Source organism: Nicotiana tabacum, chromosome 19 (assembly GCF_000715075.1).
Source record: "Nicotiana tabacum cultivar K326 chromosome 19, ASM71507v2, whole genome shotgun sequence".
NCBI classification, from domain to species: Eukaryota; Viridiplantae; Streptophyta; class Magnoliopsida; order Solanales; family Solanaceae; genus Nicotiana; species Nicotiana tabacum.
The window spans coordinates 2522662-2548585 of record NC_134098.1 but is presented as its reverse complement, the minus strand read 5'-3'; the positions used below and the strand labels follow the sequence as shown (position 1 = coordinate 2548585).

General features: G+C 40.3%; 1 protein-coding gene across 1 annotated transcript; it reads right to left on the bottom strand.

Moving 5' to 3' along the window:
- Nucleotides 1–6295: 6295 nt before the first annotated feature.
- LOC107765506 (large ribosomal subunit protein uL1z) lies at nucleotides 6296–9796 on the bottom strand. Its single transcript, XM_016584166.2, has 5 exons — nucleotides 9669–9796; nucleotides 8175–8394; nucleotides 7282–7447; nucleotides 6651–6856; nucleotides 6296–6522 (listed from the first exon to the last, which is right to left on the bottom strand). Exons 1-5 carry the CDS (start codon nucleotides 9671–9673, stop codon nucleotides 6469–6471), a joined length of 651 nt encoding a protein of 216 aa, XP_016439652.1. The 5' UTR covers nucleotides 9674–9796; the 3' UTR covers nucleotides 6296–6468.
- Between the last annotated feature and the right edge of the window lie 16128 nt (nucleotides 9797–25924).

The following is a 25924-nucleotide window of genomic DNA, read 5'->3' as shown; positions in this document are numbered from 1 at the left end:
CTATCTCACCTTTGGTGGTTTCGCATGCCATATTGAACCCGTTTAGGACCAGAGTTGCGGGTACGATCTGATCCTGTAGGCCGAGCTGCTCCACTACCTTCAATCGGATGATGTTGGCCGAGCTACCTGGATCGATTAACACACGCTTAATTTTAGTTTTATTCACGAGTACGGATATTGCCAGTGCGTCGTTGTGAGGTTGGATGACCCCCTCTGCATCTTCATCATCAAATGACAAAGTCCCCATAGGTGCGTAATCTTGAGTCCGAGATCGTTTTTCCCTCACCATCGATGTTTTAGTACGTTTAAGCATTGGTCCCCGAGGGGTATCGATGCCGCCGATGATTATGTGGATGACGTGTTGCGGTTCTTCTTGCTCGTTTTGCTTGCTGAAATCCCTACTTCTAAAATGGCTCTTTGCCCTATCACTCAGAAACTCCCGAAGGTGCCCTTTGTTAAATAAGCGAGCTATTTCCTCTCTTAGTTGCTTGCAATCTTCCATTCTGTGGCCATGGGTACCATGATATTCACACGTTTGATTGGGATTTCTTCGGGCAGGATCGGTTTGCATTGGTCGAGGCCATTTAGTGCCTTTGATGCATCCGATGGCCGACACGAGAGCGGATGCACCAACGCTGAAGTTATATTCTGATAATCGAGGTGCTTCTATAGGATCGGTATATTTATCTAAGCCGCTATTACTCATAAGCCCCTGAGAATTTTGTCCTCGATCAATCCTTCGATTGTTCCAAACTGCGTTGCGTGCTGAACCGTTGTTCACCCGATCTGCGACGTATGGTCGATATCGGTCTCTGTTCGACCTTTGTTCTCTGTCGATCTGCTTTTGATTAATAATTGTCCTGTTCTGATGAACGGGTCCGTACGGGGATCCCGACTGATCATCCTCGACCCTAATTTTCGATTGATATCGGTTGTGCACATCTGCCCAAGTTGTCGCTGGATACTCGATCAAATTTTGTTTCAGCCGATGTGATGCTGTCGAACTTAGCTCGTTCAACCCTTGGGTGAAGGCTTGTACGGCCCAGTCGTCTGTGACCGAGGGTAATTCCATGCGTTCCATTTGAAATCGGGATACGAATTCCCTCAGCATTTCACCCTGCCTTTGCTTTACTTTGAAGAGGTCTGATTTCCTCGTTGCAACCTTTATGGCACCAGCATGTGCCTTTACGAATGAATCTGCTAACATGGCAAAAGAATCGATGGAATTCGGCGGCAAATTGTGGTACCAGATCATAGCTACTTTCGAGAGGGTCTCCCCGAACTTTTTCAACAGCACGGATTCGATCTCATCGTCTTCCAAATCGTTGCCTTTTATGGCACATGTGTAAGAGGTGACATGTTCGTTAGGATCGGTCGCACCGTTATATTTGGGAATTTCGGGCATACAAAATTTTTTGGGGATTGTCTTCGGTGCCGCACTCGACGGAAAAGGCTTTTGTATGAATTTTTTCGAATCAAGTCCCTTTATCATTGGTGGAGCCCCCGAGATTTGGTCGACCCTGGCATTGTATGTTTTCACCTTCTTGTCGTTGGCTTCGACTCATTTTGTGAGTTCCTCGAGCAATTTAGTAATTTCGGGAGTAGTCCCCGATTCTTGCTCGTTAGATTTCACTATGGCAGGCTCTGTTCTGGGGGTGACTTCTCGAAATGGATTGGAGACCGGCCTGCTTTGTGCGCGAGTTTGGCTCTATAGCTGAGCTATCGCTACTTGTTGGGCTTGCAGCATCTCGAAGATCATACGTAAGCTGGCCCCGATTTCCCCTGGGTTTTGGGTGTCTCGGGCTACGGATCGAGTACCGCCCTGAATGCTTCTTTCCGGTTCGGAATGCTGGTTCGCCTCCAAAGCTATTTGTTAATTGACATCCAGTGGTATTAATTTCGGGTACTTCGATTCGAGCCTCGGGTGCCAAGTTGTTGGTTTCATCTTGAAGGCCAGCTTCGTAATCGATCGGTGAAGCCATTCGATCAGTGGTTATTCGTAGCTGACCCTAAATTCAAGATGTTTTCGAAAATAAGTGCAAAGCACAATGGCGTGTTTTTCAGATTTGTATCAAATGACTACTGTTATCCTCGGCTCCACGGTGGGCGCCAAATTGTTTTCCCGTAAAATTGATAGAGTTGAGTTTATACGCAGTTCCGAGGATATGTGGCGTAATTTGATACAAAATGCAAGGATAAATAAAATGTAAATGTAGATTGGAGAGAATACAATCTAGATAAGGTTATCAAGAACAATGAACCTTAGGATTCGACAAATAGAATCAATCTAAGAAACTGGAAGAGCGATTCTTTACTGTAGAGGAATATAATACTTTTATTACAATGTAAGTCTTAGCAGAACTCGTCCTACAAAAATGATAACCAAGCCCTTTTATAGTGGAGGGATTCGGCTCCAAGCATAATAAAATAAATATTCAGTGGGAGACACATGATAAGTCAGCTTTTTCATAATTTCTTCCAAGATTCCCTCTAGTGGGATTGCAATGGCTTTTGTCTGCGAGCTCGATCTCGCTTAGAATCCTCGATTTTGGTTCGAGCTTAATTTCGGCTCGAACTTGTGATCTTGGTTCGAGTCTGATCCTGGTTCGAGCCTTCGAATTGATTCCAGGTCAGTGTTGGTTGGTCTTTGGATTATCAGCACGATAGGTCTACCCTGCGTCATGGCTCGATTCTTATTCGAGTTTGATTATGATATCGATCTCGACACGGACCGGCCTCCCCGGGTTCGAGGTTAGTTCGTCCCTCCTTCGGGATCTTACTTCGATACATCACCCTTCGAACCATATCGGACATGCCAAGGCTGAAATCTATTTCGACCGTATACATGATATGACTAGTCTACCCATTCCAACATACTCATTGTTTAATTAATTTTGTAACGTCGTTGCTGTAAATAATTTCTTTAGTTTTCCTTTTCCAATAAAGAATTTCTTTCGTTTAGCAATAAAGGGCTTGTACAAGCTCCGTTAGCATCATCAAGGCTTTATGCTCTTCGTCGTTTTCACTACCGTTAATAAAAAAAAGAGTATATTATAAAGGGCAAATTAGCCAGATTATAATTTTTTATATTAATGATAAATAGATTAGAAGAATTGTTACACAAATTTTAAAATAAGGAAAGTAAACATAATATCATAAACCATGAGGTGATCAGTGTAATGAAGCGGAATGTGATGGAAGGTCTCTAAAATTATCCATTTAATTTAATAACAACGTGTTGAATATTTGATTTTACAACTTTATTTATAGATTTTACAACGTAAATAATTGAATTAGATTATTATATTTTGTGTGCGTAACTTAAATAAGTGAGCTAAACCAATGAGGTGTTGGTTGTTTAAGTTTTTGCGAAAATTGAGCTTAAAATTTTTAGTTTTTGTTAAAAAAAAATTGTTTCATTGACGGAATTTTTTCCAAAAAGTGAACTAATTATATTTTTCTTTTTGGAAATTTCATACTTAAATTTGAATTTATACAAAAACTAAAGAACTGCCACGAATATTTCAAACGTAAGTTTTGGAAAATATATAATGCCATATATAGCGAGCTACAAACTATGTTGCAAAGAATTTTTCATGATGTAAATTACTAATTCTTCGTATGTGCATGATCCTTACAATCTTCCAACTTAATCGCTTAGATTTCTCATTCATCTGTTAGAGAATAGATGAAGAAAATAGGAAGGAAATGCCCAAAATAATTATTTAAATAATTACTCCAATATCACAAACTATATAACATCATTTCCTAGTTTGTTTGTTTACCAGCACTATTTATTATACCTCATTTTGTCCTAGAACAACTTTCAATATTTCAGCAATAATTTGTTACCATTATAAAAGTGGGAAGATACCAAGTAAAATATTGATAGACCAAAATGCCTGCATAAAGTAGATGGGTCTTTTTTCTTCTTAAAAATGCATTTTTTGACATTTATGTACAAGATATTATATTTTATCAAATCTTATAAGTTAGTGAAAAATATTTAGTACTATTTGTTAGTATAATAAGAATTGTTTTTAACAACTTTCTATTAGCATGACACCGACACTAATATAAACTTCTAATCCATACAACTCATAATTAATATAAGTAAAACTTTTAATCTAGCCTCACGAGTAATTCATCAAGCCATACATCAAAAGAAAAAGAATTTTAATCCAGTTAGAAAAATTTCTCTTGAGCATTACTTGATTATTAATATGAAACCTTAACAAAAAGCGATCAACTATAACAAAAATGTTATGTGATGCTGTTTAACTTTTTGCAAGTCCAATTAAACAAAAAGTTACATGTACAACATTACATCAAGACGATGCAATATGATTTTTTTGGACACCGTTGTGTTGGGTAAAGAATAATCAGAAATTTCCAAATATAAACTAAAGTATTTTAACCATTTAGAGTCGATAAACTTGAAGAATAAAAGCTCGAAACCAAATTCCGACTACAAAATTCTCAAAGCAAATTACTCTAAAAATTCATTATAAAAGGGTGTTGAGAAATTTGGTACAAAGAATTATGTCAATTAGATGCATATTATTTTATCTTAAGTGCTTAAAAACTAAAAAGAAATTCTTTATCACCTATTTGTCTATGATGTAATTCAGATATTTCAACTAGAATACCATTCAGATTCAAAATAAGAAGCTTTTTACTTGGCTTGATCAATATTATCCATCTCTGAGTATTCGTTTCTTCTCCAGCTCATATAACACCTAACTATCAATCACTTTTTAGAATTTTATCATAATTCTTAATTGTTACGTAAATATTAAGCATTTGATTGTAGTAGAGATCTAAAGGATATATGCAAACTTTTGATATTTAGCTCAACTAGGGTAGAATCATTGTAAGCTAATGTTTATAATATACCTTTTATATACGTTCCTAAATGCAACTTCAAAATCACAAATGACAGATGATCACTTGGCTCGGGAAAGAAAAAAAGTACAAGAAAATTAACTATTCCTATTACTTGCATAAAAGTAATCTTGAAAATATAGTACTTCATCTAATAGGATGTTTGCTGATTTTGTGTATTATATGAAGAGCATATGCAAGACTTTTCAATCTCTTTTTAACTTAATCCCGAGTTAAATTTTTAGCGAGAAGAATATTTAAACAACAACAGTTGTAAAAGAGAACTTTTTATTCTGATTATATTAAACATTAGATATTTTTGCAAGTACCGTAACTTGCTTTCTCCCCAACACATGGGGATTTTGGACGAAAAAATAAGAACTGAAATGAGCCATGTAAAATGCACTTCTACCTATTGTACGCGAGATTTTCATCGGTTTATTAGACTATAAACTTTAATGTTAACATTTAAAGAACATAATGTGATCATAAGCCTTTTTCTTTTGATCTTTTTTACTCTTTGCTTTCTTTCTCTCCTCCACCATCCCCTTTTATAAAGTGTGGGGCAAGGGAAGAGTTAGATGGTTTTTTTACACACCATCAGTATACAACAACAACAACAACAACCCAGTATAATCCCACTAGTGAGGTCTGGGGAGGGTAGTGTGTACGCAGACTTTACCCCTACCCTGGGGTAGAGAAGCTAAGTGGAGGGTGCTTACCACTAGAGCAACTCACTCTTGTCAGACCATCAGTATACATTTTTATGTATTTACTTAATCGTAATTTGAATTTGCATAGCATGAGGCCCCCTTAAAGGGGAAAGCGCTCCATACTTGGATCTTTTGCATTTTCAAATCTCGAACGTGAAACTTACGATTAAGGGTAGAGGGATCTTATTCATTCCACCATAATTTTCGGTGGTTCAATCATACAAAGTGACTTTAGTATAACATAATTACTTGATAGGTTAATAAAAACCAATATCGACCTTCCACTGAGAATTTACTTGTATTTTGATAGGCCTTGACAACAATGGATAAGGATTAGTTTATCGTCTTGCCCGTCTTCATACTAATCAACTTCCTTTGCATAGAACTCTCTTGGGTTTGAGTCTAACTAGATGTTAAGACAAGATCACATATTTTCAATAGACAGAATCATTATGTTTTAATTCAAGAATTTTTTTCTCTATATTAGAAAAATATCATTCATAGAGAGAGCACTCTTGATCACAGACTATTGTTCATTCTTGAAGTTACAACTCTACTTGTTTCCTTTAAATTAAGTAAATTGATAATTGCATCCATAATCCTTAAGTAGATATCTTAAGAGTAAAAAAGTTTTCTGGCAGATATTTTCTCCTTCAGGATAATAATTTGACAATCTTTAAGAAATTTAAAACATGATATAACAGAGTGGTGGTACCATCTTAAAAGGAGAAAATAAAATCATCACAAAACTGATATCAAGTTCAAGACAATATCCAGGATCACAACTAGCCAAAAATACTATCCAGGATCAATAGTATCTATAGCGTAAAAAGCAAAACGCCAAAACTGCCAAGATTGTAATACAATTTCCTTAGAAGACGCGTTGAGTCTTTCCCATGGTACTCTTCAAGTACAGGCATCTCACCTGTTAGTATTAACAAGAAAGAGATGTTAGAAATAAGTTTAAACAACAAATGAAGTTATCAGACTCGAAGATACTATAAGCTAAATGCTCGTGGACAAACGAAGTAATAGGATGTTAAATACACTCACATTTTGCCAGTTCTTCTTTAGCAAGGACACTAGAAAGTTGACACTCATCTGCACATTCTGAAAGATTTGTTTCTCCTCCATATCCATATTACCGACAGCAACTCCCATGCAAAGCACCTTTTTCAATTGGAATTTTATAGTGGCCTTGGTCTCGTTAACCTTAGACTCGAGCGATTCCTGGTGGGTAACAAGGCTAGGAAATTTACCTGCATTTCAAAGATGAAGAGAAGTAGTTTATACATGGCCAAAAACATTTGAATGAACCATTGCGAGTGAGATGGGCACTTGGGAGACCAATCACCAAGTCTACAATAAGGAAAAAAGGTACTAACTTTTTGACACTAACTATGATTGATACGACATAGATTGCTAGAAAATGATATTTGGGGAAATCCGGTGAATTAGAGAGGTAACATTTCATTAACAAAATATCTGGTTGGTAAGTACGTGGAGTGTGTTTTTGGGAAGTCATATGTACATATAGGTAAAGCAATGGTGCAAGGGATAGTACTACTCTATCAAAGATCAGGCACAACCACCAATATGTACAACTATAAAGCATAGAGATGAGGCGTAAACCAAACAGGCTCAAGAGCTAAGTTAAAACATCAAAAAAGTCTAATGAACTTACCGGCTTTGTTCAAGCCAGGCCCCAAGAGACGGGGAATTTGCTTTATAACAGCTTCTGATGCCAAAAAAGCATGGTATTTCTTTGCGAGCTTCTTAACCAACTTCTTGTTTTTGTTAAGCTTCTTCAGGCCTTCCACATCCATGTACTCCAACCCGATCTTTTCTGCCTGAAAACAAATGAAACAAGCTTTAATCGCCCCTTGCACAAAATCACCTTAAGAGTACCCCTAGAAGTAGCTTTAGCCTTCAGGTAAACTAAGAACCACAAAATTTTCAAACAGTTATGAGGACTAAGCGATCAACTCCATACAAAAATGGACCTCTATGAAATTGCTTCTTCTTCAAAGCCAAGACATAAATGCAATAGCACTATCTGCATCCCAAACAAAACATTCATAGTCACTGCCAGGGCATTTAATCAAAGGACAGCTCGGTTCACAAAGCCTCCCGCATTCACGCAGGGTCCGAAGAAGGGCCGCCTATGATGTAGACAACCTATCCTAATGCAAGCATTAGTGATTGCTTCCATGGCTCGAACTCGTGACTTATAGGTCACACTGAGACAACTTTACCATTGCTCCAAGGGTCCCCTTCATTGCCAGGTCATTTAATCAAAGCCGAGAAAATAGAGCAGAAAAAATTGAAGAGTTCTTTGATAACGAATGCTACAATCCCATAACCACACTAAAGCTTGGAAAAAGAATAGCTGAATCACATATTATTATACAAATCATTGAAGTATGAGCCTTTAAGGATCCATCGCCAAAAACTTAACAGAATATTATTGAAGTGATACTTATGCAAATGTGGGTAGCTTGTTCAGCTGCCAAAAAAATGCTAGACGCAGGAAGAAATTCAGCTCAATTATTTTTGTGACTAGTTAATGTGGATTACCTCTTCAACATGCTGAGCATCTCCAAGCATGCAAATCTTCATCTTAGGGCGAGGAATGTGAGGCAACTTGACTGAACCACTGAAACGCTTGTCCTTTTGGGGATCATAGTTTTTCAGCCCAATCTGAAGCTCAATGGTTTCAGTGAACTTCCTTTTCTTCTCATTTGAAGCACTCTTAATCACAGTGATGGCTTCTCTTAGGGCATCACTCTGAAGCTTACTATAGTAGAATCAACGCCAAACAAGATTAATGAGGGTAATTAACAAGACAGTACAAGATACTCCAAATAGCAAATTTAATGAAGTTCTTATCAAGGATCTCATGGTAAAGGCACAGAAGTAAATATAGTCTGAACTCTAGAACTCAATTAACTATAACTCAAGGTCCTCAACCCAAAACTAGATGGGGCCACTGAGTGGCTTAGCCACATAGGCTCAAGGGTGGTCAGTTGAACAGCGTTTGCAGGAAATTATACAGCGTATATAGGTCAAATATTACTGTTTATAAAAATCTATTAAATAATTTTGAACACCCTTACTGAAGGTCAACTATCTAAATCTGATATTCGTTCTTTATCCTTTCGTTTCTTTTTCCTTTTTGGGATATGATAAACCCCACCCTCAAACCCACCACCTAAGAGTCAATGGTGGCCCTTCTCGCTGTTTGTTACTCAAACTCCCAACCTCTTGGTTGGAAGTGAAGTCCTCGTGCCACTGGAGCAACCTCGCTTGCCATATCCATTACGCTTTATTTCTGCCCATTTCATTTCAACACTCAATAATCCGTCAACTAAAGCAAATTAAGGTTTCTCTAAACTACTGATTATCTGAATCTCACACTCCGGCCCCCCTACACTGAGATATAGTTCACTAACACTGATCATACTAACCGTATTAAAATTGCTCATAGCAAATACGATGTGGACGATCCAAATTCTACACCTAACTTGCAATATTTGAGTGAATTTTACTTGACTTTCTAAAATTTGACTCAAAAAATATAGGCATTTTTCATACATTAGATTCATTAGCACATTCCAGATAACCCCACACATCAACAAGTGCCATTGTTTTCGTATAAATAAAGAACTAAAGAGAACTACTTGTATTTTTTTTTTTTTTCGTATAATATTAGCCTGATATGAGTTTATATAAAGTAACATGGTCAGCGAGAATTCATATGTAACATGGTCGGCGAGGATTCATATAGCCGACCCCAACTTATAGGGAACTGAGGGGCAGTTGTTTTTGCTGTAAATAAAAAGTTAAAAGATCAAAAATTCTATAAAATGAGAAAATTATCCATCTCTAGTTTCATTATTCAGCCAATCAAAATATTGTCATATATTAAATCAACAATTATCTAATAAACCAAAATCCTACATTCAAAAGATTCATAAGTGATAATCTACATAAACTGAATATGAAAAATAAAGGAACATTTGCATCGAAAAGGGATAAAAAAAATTAAAAAAATTGGAGTTTTGTTTATACCTCATGGCTCAAAGGAGCACTTCAAGAATTGGCTGCAAACAGAAAGGCAGAATGAGTGTGGGAGTAAGCGGCGGAGAGGTGGTAAGAATTTGAGGGTTAAAGCTGGTTCTGATTGGGCGTATTTGCACATTTTTGTGGATTATGTTGCTTATTGGGCCTATTAAAAGAAATTGGGTAGAGTGCACAGATAGCCATTCTTGGGATGTTATTTAAATATTAGCCAATACTTATTTTGTCCTGAAATCTTAAACTAAATATCTTAACTTTATGACAACTCAATACATTTTTTTGTTGGAAATTTGAACTGAAAAACTAAAATTCGGGACGCATTGGTTAATTCCTAAATAGCAACCCTTTACATTGGCTACCTGGTGTCATTTCTACAAGAAATTTGGGCTTGTACTGAAGTCCATGTTTCAAGTGCCAGAATTTGCACCTGGTGTCCCTTTTGGGTAGAAATAACACCAGGTAACCACTCTAAAGGGCTGGTATTTAGGAATTAGCGGGCTGGTATTTAGAAATTAGCCAGTGTGTCCTAAATTCAATTTTTCAATTTTATTTTTTGGGACTAAAATATCTTTAATTGCCCTAAAGTTAAAATTTTAGCTTAAAATTTTAGTATAAAGTAAATACTGGCTAATTTTTAAATAGTATCCTTGAGAATGACTATATGTGCACTTACCCCTTGAGTGTGTTGAGAGCTGGTATTTGATATTTGTCGTCGTTTTAAAAAAGCTTGCAGATATAAAAAGCTAAATGGTGACGGGGCATAACTTGTTTAGAGTTATACCACACTTGTTCAAAGTTGCCTGCCAATGTCCACTTCAGTATAACTTTGAGCAAGTTATACCCCGCAAATCTACTCAAAGAAAAATTACTTAAACGAGGACAAAAGTTAAATAACAACTTGAAATGATCCTATTTATGCAAATCTTCCTTTTAAATGAGGCCCCGGGTATTCTTATGACTTATAAAATATGTTGTATCAAGACATTTTATGCATGTCACGTCTTTAACTTATCGAGGACATCACACTTGATAGGGAGAGTAAGTAGCCGAGCATCTTTCCTTTCCATACTCGCACTTCCTTCCATAGCTATAGTACTAGTGTTATCCTTATGCTCTGTTTTTTAGATTGATATTATTACTTGATGTTTTCTTTGGTTTCATCTTTATTTTTTCCGATTGTTGTTGCCATCTTGCTTTCCATAGTTCTTTATTATAACTGTTTTGATTTTGCTATATTGAGCCGAGAGTTTTGCGGAAACAGTTTCTCTATCTTCACAATGTAAGAGTAAAGTCTGGTATGTATACTACCCTTTTTAGACTCCACTTGTTGGAATGCTTGTTGTTGTTATTGTTGCAAGACATTTTATGCATATAAATACAACAGTTTATTCAGGTTGCAAACACATTGAAGATAATTACTTCCTTTTCTACTTCTTCTCCTCTACTCTTTGTTCTTGTTGTTTTTTTCTACTACGAGTTTAAAATTAGAAGAGTTTGTTGAGAATTATGAGATAATGTGACTTAATTTGTATATTGTCGGGCTAAAGAGCAGTGTACTTAACATATCTCAAATTTTATCACTTTCTGCGAATGTTCTAACAAATACAATTGGTGACATAGGCGAATTTAGACTTTGAAGTCAGCATGCATAGATAGTTTTACTAGACGATTATTGACTGAGAATAAATATTGTTTTTAAAAAAATCAAAGCATATTGTAGTTCAAAATCAACGTTGTATAGCTATTATGATATGAATAACTTATCCAAGAAAAAAGAACTATTATGATATAAATGAGGAAGGCTCTAAACATAGATTTGAAATTGATATAGAGGGAAGAAATTCAGGCACTCTTAATAATCCAAACTGGATAGTCCCCTAATTAAATTGGTAAAACTTTACGCACCTCTGATATTTATACTAAGCCAATGAAAGCAAGCTATTTGTCGAGTCTATTACTTAAATGGTTACTCAAGTATCTGATATTATCACGTAAAATCATCCTTTTTTACTTTTTTAATATTATGATTTTTTTCTTTATATATATATTATGGACTTACCTATAGAACAAATAGATTTTATCTATAAAATAAAAAATAAAACATTAGTGCTTAGCATATATAATGTCGGAATAATAATATAATTGAGCATAATTTAAATATATATATAATGTATATTACCTTTATTTTAAATAATTATTTTTATATTACGTGCATGGAATATATATTATAAAAAATTTATTTTCTCTAATTCTCAATTGTGTAAGTAATTATTTGAGTTTTTGTTGTTAATATCAAAATAATTATTACGAACAATGTTTTCAAATTATTGTTTCTTACACGCTCAATATTTTATTATTCTAACATTATATATGCTTAAACACTATTTTTGTTGTTCTAATTTTATAAATAAAATTTATTTATTCAATAGGTAAGTCAATAATATTGTATACGGTCGAAATCGGACATGTCCGATTTCGTAGGCACGAGAAGCTGCCTCGAGAGTAAGCTCGTAATAGACCAGGCTCGAGCTCAATGGCAGAGTATGGAGCATGAAGATCGAAGTGCTCGCTAAAGATTGAGACCGAGCATAACCGATTTCGAGTAAGGCATAATAACAGAATTGTGAGATATTAGCAACCGACCGAAAATCTCGGCGGAAATCCTGGAACAGATCGAATCAAGCGGTTATTGACGCCAATCATGGGATTTATTTCCGTTATTAGAATTGTACCTTATTTAGGATTCCTCTACTATATAAAGAGGGACCCCATTCATTTGTAAAGGGGATTGATTCAATGGTAAACATATACACATACACTGCTTTCTCTATTTCACTTACTATCTATTACTGCTCATCACTGTTTATTTTCTGTTCTTTATTATTCCTGTTACCCAACCTCGAGACCATCTCGAATCGAAGTCGAAAGCACTGCCAGAACACTGGTTTGATTTATTTTACTATTTATATTATCTATTTAATTCCTTGCTTATCAATTAGTATTGAATTAAATCACGTATCCTTGAAACCACTAAATAAGTTTAACTTTTACTCGAATTTTAGGGTAAACAGTTTGGCGCTCACCATGGGGCCAAGAATAATAGTGGTTTTTCAGTACTGATTCTGGTGAAACACATTATTTTACGCTTGTTCTTGTCAAGTATCTTTCCTTTCAGGTTAAAACATGCCAAACTCACAAAACACATCCACACATGGTGACAATGGCCTCAGATTCCATGGTGAAAATGAAAATGTGATTGCTCTAGGAATCGAAGTTCCACAGGATAATCACGGGGGAGCACCGGTTGCCAACCCCATCGATATCAGTTCGCACGTTGCTCTAAATGCAGACCTAGGCGCAAATCTCGATGGGAGTGTACACAGAGAAGGCCGACCTAGTGGCCAAGGAACACAGTGCAGGGGAGAAGAGGGAGTTAGTATCCAAGTAATATTCGAGATGCTTCAGGATCAGCAAACTGTTATTGCTTAGTTACAAAATCAGCATAGAGCTCCGAATAGGGTCAAGCCAGAAATTACTCGTTGTACCGAGCCAGTAACGGAGAGGCCAAATGATAATGAATCGGGGACTGATCCTGCGATAATTAAAATGCTCGAGGAGATCACCAAAAGAACTGAATCGGGGGAGAAGAGAATCGAAGCCAACGATAAAAAAATGGAGACATACAACTCTCGAGTTGATCAGATATCGGGGGCACCACCAATCTTGAAAGGGGTGGATTCAAAGAAGTTTGTACAAAAACCCTTTCCTCCAAGTGCGGCTCCAAAGCCTATTCCAAAGAAGTTTTGTATGCGAGACATACCCAAATATAATGGTACCACCGATCCCAACGAGCATGTTACTTCATATACATGCGCCATCAAGGGTAACGATTTAGAAGATGATGAAATCGAATCTGTGATATTGAAAAAAATTTGAGAGACCCTTTCGAAGAGATCAATAATTTGGTATCACTACCTGCCGTCAAATTCCATCGACTCATTTGCCGTGTTAGAAGATTGTTTCGTAAAGGCACACGCCGGGGCCATAAATATCGCAAAGAGGAAATCAGAAATTTTCAAGGTAAGACAAAGGGATAACGAAATGCTGAGAGAGTTCGTGTCCCGATTTCAAATGGAACGCATGGAGTTTCCACCGGTCAAAGATGATTGGGCCGTTCAAGACTTCACCCAAGGGTTGAACGAGCGGAGTTCGATAGCATCACATCAGTTGAAACAAAATTCAATCCAATATCCAGCTGTAACTTGGGCAGATGTGCACAATCGATACCAATCAAAAATAAGGGTCAAGGACGATCAATTGGGAGCCCCTTCCGGTTCAACACATCCAAACAGGTCAGCAGTTAAAAACCAGAGGGATGTCAACAGGGAGCCAAGATCGAACAGAGACCAATATCAACCATATACCGCATATCGAAGGAACAATAAGGATAATGGTTCAGGACACAATTACGCCCGGAATGATCGGAGAAGTGATCGAGGACAGAATTCTCGGGGACTTATGAGCAAGAATGGTTTTGACAAGTACGTCGATCCCACGGAAGCACCTCGGTTATCGGTATATAACTTTAGCATTGATATGTCACGACCCAAAAACCTAACCTGTCGTGATGGCGCCTATCGTGGAACTAGGCAAGCCAACTCATTTCCAAACAAAACCGATATTTTCATTTCCAAGATAATTTCAATGTTATTTAACATAAAACCTTCATTTAAGGAGTTCAAATCAAAGAAAACAAAGTACGGAAAAGAAAAGCCCGACATCGGGGTATCACTAGTCACGAGCATCTACTCCAATATGTCTAATAATATCAAAGCTAACTCAGTCTGGAAAATAGCTAAATACAACTAAAGGAAGATAAGCAGGAGAAGAGCAGGGGCTGCAATCGCCAAACAGCTACCTTGCTATCTCCAAGAAAATCTGCAACCAAAACAGTCAATAACCGCTACCGTGTCCAGCTACACCTGAATCTACACATAAGGTACAGGGAGTAACGTGAGTATGCCAACTTTGTAAGTAACAACAATAAATAAAGACTGAGCAGTAGTGACGAGCAATAAAACATATAACGTTCATATCATGAAATCTCAGTAAAGTACAACATGCTTTAAAAATCAATGTTTGAATCGAATCATCTCGTTTAAACCCGGTTTCAGTAAAAATCATTTAAAGATATTTTTCCAACAGTTTTTCAACCAAAGGCTTAATGCAAAGGTGAGCAAAATGATGAAATCATAAACAGCCCATCGGGCAAAACATCACTCATATACAGCCCCTCAGGCAAACCTCACAGTCACTCTTGCCACTCGGCCATACCTCACAATCACTCAGGCCTCCCAGTCACTCAGCACTCGGCACTCGCACTGAGTAGGTACCTGCGCTCACTGGGGGTGTGTACAGACTCCGGAGGGGCTCCTTCAGCCTAAGCGCTATAATCTGCACGGATAACTCACGTGTTATAATAAAGTATGCTGCAGGCGGGCAGCCTCGATCTACACTCATCCTCACAAATCAGGCCCCCGGCCTCACTCAGTCACAAGTATGCTGCAGGTGGGCAGCCCCGATCCACACTCATCCTCACAAATCAGGCCCTCGGCGTCACTCAGTCATAAATCTCTCAATCCACTCGCGCATTTCAGTAAAACAGGGCATTCGGCCCAAAACATTTAATGCATAAAAAATAGAGTCATAAAACTGAGTTATGCGGTAAACAAGTATAAACATGACTGAGTATAGATTTTTAATCGAAAATAATGAGAGGAAGGTAAGAAACCGCCCCTAAGGGTCCAAACATCACTGGCACAAGGCCCATGGCATTCAGCCCAAATTTACAGAAATTCTTTCTAAAACAAATAAGTATCATATGGTTTCAACAAAGTATGCAACTTTATAGTTGCTACAGGACGGACCAAGTCACAAATCCCCAACAGTGCACGCCCACACGCCCGTCACCTAGCATGTGCGTCACTAAAAATAGTAGAATGATACAAAAATCTAGGGTTTCATACCCTCAGGACTAGATTTACAATCGTTACTTACCTCAAACCGGTCAAATCTCTAACCCGCAATGCTCTTGCCTCTGGACTCGGCCTCCAAATGCTTCGAATCTATTCACAATCAGTACAATACTATCAATACGCGCTAAAGAAATGAATTCCACAAGAAAAACTACAAAATTAGACCAAAAACCGAAATTGGCTCAAACCCGGCCCCCGGGCCCACGTCTTGAAATCCGACAAAATTCACAAAACTAGAAAGCTCATTCATTCACGACTCTAACCATACCAAATTCATCAAAATCCGACATCGTTTGGTCCTTCAAATCCTTAAATTACTTTCCAAAATTTCCAAGCCCTAACCCCTCATTTTCACTAATTACCATAATTAAAACAATGGGAATTCACCATATATATAAGTATTAGGGCTCAAGTAACTTACCTCAACGAAATCCCCTTGATTCCATCATCAAATCTCTCCAAAAAGCTCCAAAAACCGAATAAAAATGGTGGAAATGAACCAAAAATCGCGAAGGGTTCTATTTATGGTTTCTCCCTAGGTTTTTCGCACCTGCGGCCATTTCCCGCACCCGCGCAACCGCACATGCGGTCCAAGGAGCCACACCTACGTAACTCACTTACGTGCCCAGGCTTTGCACATGCGGCAGTATACTCGCGCCTGCGAGCCCGCATGTGCGATCCATTCTTCGCATCTGTGAGCATTTCCTCATCTGCGAGACTTCCACGCACCTGCGATCATCGCACCTGCGGTTCCCAATCCGCATGTGCGGACACACCAGAACAGTAGCTCCAGCTGTATTTTCCAACTTCGACAAATCCGTTAACCACCCGGAATCACCCCAAGGCCCTTGGGACCTTAACCAAAAATACCAACAAGTCATATATCAACATACAAACTTAGTCGAACCTTCGAATTACTCAAAACAACATCAAATCATCAATTTACCCTCGGATTCAAGCCTAAGAACTTCTAAATTTCCAAATTCGGAAACCGATACCGAACCAACCAAACCACGACCGAATGACCTCAAAATTTGCACACACGTCACAAATAACACTACAAACCTACTCTAACTTTTGGAATTCCATTCCGACCCCGATATCAAATTTTCCACCGCCGACCGAATTCGCCAAATTTCCAATTTTGCCAATTCAAGCCTAATTCTACCACGGACCTCCAAATCACATTCCGGACGCACTACTAAGTCCAAAATCACCTAACGGAGCTAACGGAACCATCCGAATTTAAATCCGAGGTCGTTTACACATAGGTCCATATCCGGTCCACTTTTCTAACTCAAAATTTTTAATTATAAGACTAAGTGTCTCATTTCACTCCGAGTTCCTTCTGGACCCGAACCAACTAACCCGATATAACATAATATAGTTGAATAACACAAAAAGAAGTAGAAATGGGAAAAATAGGGTTATAACTCTCGTAACGACCGGTCGGGTCGTTACATCCTCCTCCTCTTAAACATCCGTTTGTCCTCGAACGAGTCTAGAAACATACCTGGAGTCTCGAATAGGCGTGGATATCTGCTCCGCATCTCCCGCTCGGTCTCCCAGGTGGCCTCCTCCACAGGCTGACCTCTCTATTGCACCTTCACTGAAGCTATCTCCTTTGACCTCAACCTTCGAACCTGCCGATCCAAAATAGCTACCGGCTCCACATCATAAGTCATATCACCCTCCAACTGAACCGCGCTGAAATCCAAAACATGGGACGAATCTCCAATATACTTCCGGAGCATGGAAACTTGAAACACTGGATGCACACTCAACAAGCTAGGTGGCAAGGCAAGCTTATAAGCCACCTCCCCAATCCTCTGAAGCACCTCAAAAGGCCCAATGAACCGGGGGCTCAACTTGCCCCTCTTCCCAAACCTCATAACACATTCATGGGTGATACCTTCAGCAAAACCTTCTCCCCAACCATAAAAGACATATAACGGACCTTCCTATTCGCGTAGCTCTTCTGCCTAGACTGCACCGTGCGAAGCTGCTCCTGAATCAATTTCACCTTATCTAATTCGTCCTTGACCAAGTCTGTACCTAAGAACCTAGCCTCACCCGGCTCAAACCATCCAATCGGAGATCTACACCTCCTCCTATACAAAGCCTCGTACGGAGCCATCTGAATACTCAACTGATAACTGTTGTTATATGCAAACTCCGCGAGTGGTAGAAACTGGTCCCATGAACCCCCAACGTTAATGGCACAAGCATGCAACATGTCCTCCAATATCTGAATAGTGCGCTCGTACTGCCCGTCCGTCTGAGGGTGAAAAGTTGTGCTCAACTCAACCTGAGTACCCAACTCTCGCTGCACGGCCCTCCAAAACTATGATGTGAATTGAGTACCCCTATCTAAAATGATGGAAACTAGGACACCATGCAGGCGAACGATCTCTCAAATGTAAATCTCAGCCAACCGCTCTGAAGAGTATGTAGTACCAACTGGAATGAAGTGCGCGGACTTGGTCAGCCGATCCACAATAACCTAAATAGCATCGAACCTTCTCAAAGTCCGTGGGAGCCTAACTACAAAGTCCATGGTGATCCGCTCCCACTTACACTCTGGTATCTCTAATCTCTGAAGCAAGCCACCCGATCTCTGATGCTCATACTTAACCTGTTGACAGTTGAGACACCGAGCCACAAACCGAACTATTTCCTTCTTCATCTGCCTCCACCAATAGTGCTGCCTCAAATCCTGGTATATCTTTGCGGCACCCGGATGGATGGAATACCGCGAGTTGTGGGCCTCCTCAAGAATCAACTCTCGAAGCCCATACACATTAGGCACACATATCCGGCCCTACATTCTCAGCACGCCGTCATCACCAATAGTCACATCCCAAGCATCACCTCTCCGAACCCTGTCCTGAAGAACGAGCAAGTGTGGGTCATCATACTGACGCTCCCTGATACGGTCATAAAGAGAAGACCTGGAGACCACACAAGCCAATACGCGACTAGGCTCCGAAATATCCAATCTGACAAGCTGGCCCACTAAGGCCTGAACATCCAATGCCAAAGTTCTCTCTGCTGCTGGAAGATATGCTAAACTCCCCAAACTCTCTGACCGGCGACTCAAAGAATCGGCCACCACATTGGCCTTCCCCAGATGGTACAAAATAGTGATATCATAGTCTTTAAGAAGCTCCAACCATCTACACTGACGCAAATTAAGATCCTTCTGCTTTAACATATGCTGCAGCTCCGGTGATCTGTATAGATCTCACAATGAACCCCATACAAATAATGACGCCAAATCTTCAAGGCGTGGATAATAGCTTCTAACTCAAGATCATGTACATGATAGTTCTTCTCATGGGTCTTCAACTGGCGCGAAGCATAGGCAATCACCCTACCCTCCTGCATCAAAACATAACTAATGCCTATCCTCGAGGCATCACAATACACGGTGTAAGAACCTGAAGCTGATGGCAGAACTAACACTAGAGTTATGGTCAAAGCAGTCTTGAGCTTTTGAAAGCTCTCCTCACACTCATCCGACCACCTGAATGGAGCACCCTTTTGGGTCAATTTGGTCAAGGGCGATGCAATAGATGAAAATCCTTCTACAAAGCGACGGTAGTAACCCGCCAAACCAAGAAAACTCCAAATCTCTGTGGCTGAGGACGGTCTGGGCTAACTCTACACCGCCTTTATCTTCTTCGGATCGACCTGAATACCCTCACTGGACACCACGTCCCCCAAGAATGCTACTGAACTTATCCAAAACTCATATTTGGAGAACTTTGCATAAAGCTTTTCCTCCCTCAATCTCTGTAATACAATCTTCAAATGCTTGGCGTGCTCCTCCTGGCTACGAAAGTACACCAGGATGTCATCAATGAATACAACAACGAATGAGTCCAAATAGGGATGGAATACACTGTTCATCAAATGCATGAACGCTGCTAGGGCATTGGTCAGCCCAAAAGACATCACCAAGAACTCATAATGGCCATATCGGGGCCTGAAAGCTTTTTGAAGAATATCTGAATCCCGAATCTTCAGCTGGTGATAACCGGACCTCTGGTCGAATAAATCATCAATACGAGGCAAAGGATACTTATTATTGACTGTGACCTTGTTCAACTACTTGTAATCAATACACATTCTCATGAAACCATCCTTCTTCTTTACAAATAGAACTGGTGCACCTCAAGGTGACATACTAGGCCGAATAAACCCCTTATCAAGGAGTTCCTAAACTTGTTCTTTCAATTCCTTCAACTCCGTCGGTGCCATACGATACGGTGGAATGGAAATGGGCTGAGTGCCTGGCACCAAATCAATACCAAAGTCAATATCCCTGTCAGGCGGCATGCCCGACAGGTCTGCAGGAAGCACATCCGAAAAATCACGTACCACCAGAACAAAATCAATGACAGGAGTCTCTACACTAACATCCCTCACAAAAGCCAAATAAGATAGGCAACCCTTCTCAACCAAGCGCTGAGCCTTCTAATATGAAATCACCCTACTTGGTACATAATCTACAGAACCGCTCCACTCAACCTTCAGAATTCCCGGCATAGTCAACGTCACCATCTTAGTGTGACAATCTAGAACAGAATGACATAGAGATAACCAATCCATACCCAATATCACATCAAAGTCAACCATACTGAGCAATAATAGATCCACTCGGGTTTTCAGACCCCCAATAGTCACCACACATGACCGGTATACGCGGTCTACAATAATAGTATCGCCCACAAGAGTAGATACATGTACAGATAAAACTAAAGACTCACGGGGTATATCCAGAAAATGGGCGAAATACGAGGAAACATATAATTTCGTGGAACTAGGATCAAATAACACTAAGGCATCTCGGTGACAAACTGGGACAATATATGTAATCACAACATCTGAAGCAATAGCATTTGGTCTGGTAGGGAGAGCATAGAAACGGGCCTGACCACCCCCTGATCTGCCTCCCCCTCTAGGGCGACCTCTAGCTGACTGACCTCCACCCCAAGCTGACTGGGCGGGTGGTGAGGTAACTGGTGCTGAAGTCAGAGGATGACTCCTCTTCTGAGATAGACCTTCATGACGACGAGGACACTGCCTCCACATATGCCCAAGCTACCCACACTCAAAATAACTCCCTGGTACTAGTGGCGGAAACTGAAGGGAACCTCTAGCACCGGGATGACTAGTAGAAGAACCTGGCATGGAAGAGCCCTGAACAGCTGGAGCATGGGGAAAAATCTGAACAGGAAGGGCACTAAGTAATGAGTGTCCCTGATGAGAACTGTGAGAACCATGGATAGATGATGCACCCCGATGAAATGGCCGAGCTGACTGAGCCTGACTGAAATGACGACCTCTACTGTGCTGGAACTGACCTCCAAAAGGAGCACCGCTGAATCCACCCTGACCACGAGGCCTCTTGGCCTCCCTCTCAACCCTTTCCTGACCGCGAACCATCTCAATCTGCCGAGCAATGTCGACAACCTGATCAAAAGTAGTACCTGAAAACCTCTCTCTGGTTATGGGCAACTGTAGCTGATAAGTGAGACCATCAACAAACCTCATGATCCTCTCTCTGTCCGTGGGAACCAACCAGATAGCATGACGGGCCAACTCAGAGAACCACATCTCATACTAGGTCACAGACATATCACCCTAGCGAAGCCACTCAAACTGTCTGCACAGCTCCTCTCTACGAGATCGAGACACAGACGTCTCCAAAAAGACCACGAAAAACTGCTGCCAAGTAAGGGGTGCTGCGCCAACAGGCCTACAACTCTCGTAAGTCTCCCACCATCTGAGTGCAGCCCCAGAAAACTGAAAGGTAGTGAATGAGATCCCACAAATCTCTAAAATACCAGCAGTATGGAGTATCCTCTGACACTTGTCCAAAATATCCTGAGCATCCTCTCTCTCTGTGCTACTGAAAGGTGGTGGCTGGAGTCTCCCAAACCTCTCCAACCTACGCTGATCATCCTCAGGCATAGCAGGAACCACGTAATCCTGAGCAACTATAACTGGCTGGGCTGGTGGTGCCTCCGGTGTCTGAAGTCCCTGAATAACATGCTCGGGTGTGTGCGCGACGGGAGTCTGAGTGGCTCCCCTGGCCTGAGAAGTGTCTGCGGCCGTCGAAATAGAGACCACCTGAGCAAGGCCAGTACACGATGTCAGGATCTGAGCTAGGGCCTCTTGAAGGCCTGGAATCACAATAGGCATATGTGGTGCCTGAGATAGTGCATCAACAACTGGAACCTGGTCCTGATCTGGGACAACCGGTGGATCTGTAGGTACTGCCCCAGCTGTTGTACGGGCTGCACCTCTGCCCCTATTACGGCCTCTCGCAGCCCTGGCTGGTGGTACTGGTGGCTGGCCCTCCTGACCGGTAGTACGAGTCCTCACCATCTGTGAGAGAATGAAACAACAGATGTTTAGTTACTAGAATTAACAGATTCGCACGACAAGAATTCAAGAATGTGAAGTTTCCTAAAGGTTTTGTAGCTTCTAGAAGATAAGTACAGACGTCTCCGTACCGATCCGCAAGACTCTACTAAACCCGCTCATGACTCGTAAGACCTATGTAACCTAGGCTCTGATACCAATCTGTCACGACCCAAAAACCTAACCTGTCATGATGGCGCCTATCGTGGAACTAGGCAAGCCGACTCATTTCCTTACAAAATTGATATTTTCATTTCCAAGATAATTTCAATGTTATTTAACATAAAACCTTAATTTAAAAAGTTCAAATCAAAGAAAACAAAAGTGCGGAAAAGAAAAGCCTGACATTGGGGTGTCACTAGTCACGAGCATCTACTACAATCTGTCTAACAATATCAAGGCTAACTCAGCCTGGAAAATAGCTAAATACAACTAGAGGAAGATAAGAGGGAGAAGAGCAGGGGATGCGATCGCCAAACAGCTACCTTGCTACCTCCAAGAAAATATGCAACCAGAACACTCAATAACCGCTACCGTGTCTAGCTACACCTGAATCTATACACAAGGTGCAGGGTGTAACGTGAGTACGCTAACTCAGTAAGTAATAACAATAAATAAAGACTGAGCAAAAGTGACGAGCAATAAAACATATAACGTTCATATCATGAAATCTCAGTAAAGTACAACATGCTTTAGAAATCAATGTTTGAATCAAATCATTTCGTTTAAACCCAGTTTCAGTAAAAATCATTTAAAGATATTTTTCCAACAGTTTTTCAAACAAAGGCTCAATGCAAAGGTGAGCAAAATGATGAAATCATAAACAGCCCCTCGGGCAAAATATCACTTATATACAACCCCTCGGGCAAACCTCACAGTCACTCTTGCCACTCGGGCAAACCTCAGAATCACTCTTGCCACTCGGGCATACCTCAGAATCACTCTTGCCACTCGTGAATACCTCACAATCACTCATGCCTCCCAGTCACTCAGCACTCGGCACTCAGCACTCGCACTCAGTAGGTACCTGCGCTCACTGGGGGGGGGGGGGTGTACAGACTCCGGAAGGGCTCCTTCAGCCCAAGCGCTATAATATGCAAGGACAACTCACGTGTTATAATAAAGTATGCTGCAGGCGGGCAACCCCGATCCACACTCATCCTCACAAATCAGGCCCTCAGTCATAAGTATGCTGCAGGCGGGCAGCCCCGATTCACACTCATCCTCACAAATCAGGCCCCCGGCCTCACTCAATCATAAATCTCTCAAGCCACTCGAGCATTTCAGTAAAATAAGGCATTCGGCCCAAAACATTAATATGCATAAAAAATAGAGTCATAAAACTGAGTTATGCCGTAAACAAGTATAAACATACAAACTAGAAAGCTCATTCACTCACGAGTCTAACCATACCAAATTCATCAAAATCCAACATCGTTTGGTCCTTCAAATCCTTAAATTACTTTCCAAAATTTCCAAGCCCTAACCCCTCATTCTCACCAATTACCATGATTAAAATAATGGGAATTCACCATATATACAAGTATTAGGGACCAAGTAACTTACCTCAACGAAATCCCCTTGATTCCCTCTTCAAATCTCTCCCAAAAGCCCAAAACCGAATAAAAATGGTGGAAATGAACCAAATATCGCGAAGGGTTCTATTTATGATTTCTGCCCAGTTTTTTCGCACCTGCGGCCATTTTCCCGCACCCGCGTGACCGCACATGCGGTCCAAGGAGCCGCACCTGCGCAACTTACTTACGCGCCCAGGCTTCACACATGCGGCGGTCTCCTCGCACATGCGAGCCCGCAGGTGCGATCCATTCTTCGCATCTGCGAGACTTCCACGCACTTGCGATCATCGCACATGCGGTTCCCAATCTACAGGTGCAGACACACCAGAACAACTGCTCCAGCTGTATTTTCCAACTTCGACAAATTCGTTAACCACCCGGAATCACCCCGAGGCCCTCGGGACCTTAACCAAAAATACCAACAAGTCATATATCAACATACAAAATTAGTCGAACCTTCGAATTACTCAAAACAACATCAAATCATCAATTTACCCTCGGATTCAACCCTAAGAACTTCTAAATTTCCAAATTCGGCAACCGATGCCAAAACCAACCAAACCACGTCCGAATGACCTTAAATTTTGCACATACATCATAAATGACACTACGAACATTTATATGCATCAAAAATAGAGTAAAACCGGGCATTCAGCCCAAAACATTTATATGCATAAAAAATAGAGTTATAAAACTGAGTTATGCGGTAAACAAGTACAAACATGACTGAGTATATATTTTCAATCGAAAACAATGAGAGGATGGTAAGAAAGAGCCCCTAAGGGTCCAAATAGCACTGGCACAAGGCCCAACTATGGCATTCAACACAAATTTACAGAAATTCTTTCTAAAACATGTAAGTATCATATGGTTTCAACAAAGTATGCAACTTTATAGTTGCTATGGGACAGACCAAGTCACAAATCCCCAATAGTGCACACCCACACACCTATCACCTAGCATGTGCGACACTAAAAGTAGTAGAATGATACAAAAATCCAGGGTTTCATACCCTCACGACTAGATTTACAATCGTTACTTACCTCAAACCGGTCAAATCTCTAACCCACAATGCTCTTGCCTCTGGACTCGGCCTCCAAATGCGTCGAATCTATTCACAATCAGTACAATACCATCAATACGCGCTAATGGAATGAATTCCACAAGAAAAACTACAAAATTAGACCAACGCCCGAAATTGGCTCAAACCCGGCCCCCGGACCCACGTCATAAAATCCGACAAAATTTACAGAACTAGAAAGCTCATTCACTCATGAGTCTAACCATACCAAATTCATCAAAATCCGACATTGTTTGGTCCTTCAAATCCTTAAATTACTTTCCAAAATTTCCAAGCCCTAACTCCTCATTTTCACTAATTACCATGATTAAAACAAGGGGAATTCACCATATATACAAATATCCTGGCTCAAGTAACTTACTTCAACGAAATCCCCTTGATTCCCTCTTCAAATCTCTCCCAAAAGCTCAAAAAACCGAACAAAAATGGTGGAAATGAACCAAAAATCGCGAAGGGTTCTATTTATGGTTTCTGCCCAGGTTTTTCGCACCTGCGGCCATTCTCCCACGGCCTCGGCCTCTTGCGGTCCTGGCTGGTAGTACTGGTGGCTGGCCTCCTGACCGGTAGTACGAGTCCTCACCATCTATAAGATAATGAAACAACAAATGTTTAGTTACTAGAATCAACAGATTCGCACGACAAGAATTCAAGAATGTGAAGTTTCCTAAAGGTTCTGCAGCCTCTTGAAGATAAGTACAGACATCTCTATACCGATCCGCAAGACTCTACTAAACCCGCACATGACTCGTGAGACCTATGCAACCTAGGCTCTGATACCAATCTGTCACGGCCCAAAAACCTAATCTGTCGTGATGGCGCTTATCGTGGAACTAGGCAAGCCGACTCATTTCCAAACAAAACTGATATTTTCATTTCTAAGATAATTTCAATGTTATTTAACATAAAACTTTCATTTAAGGAGTTCAAATCAAAGAAAATAAAAGTGCGGAAAAGAAAAGCCTGACATTGGGGTGTCACTATTCATGAGCATCTACTACAATTTGTTTGACAATATCAAGACTAACATAGTCTAGAAAATAGCTAAATACAACTAAAGGAAGATAAGAGGGAGAAGAGCAAGGTTGCGATCGCCACGCAGCTACCTTTTTATCTTCGAGAAAA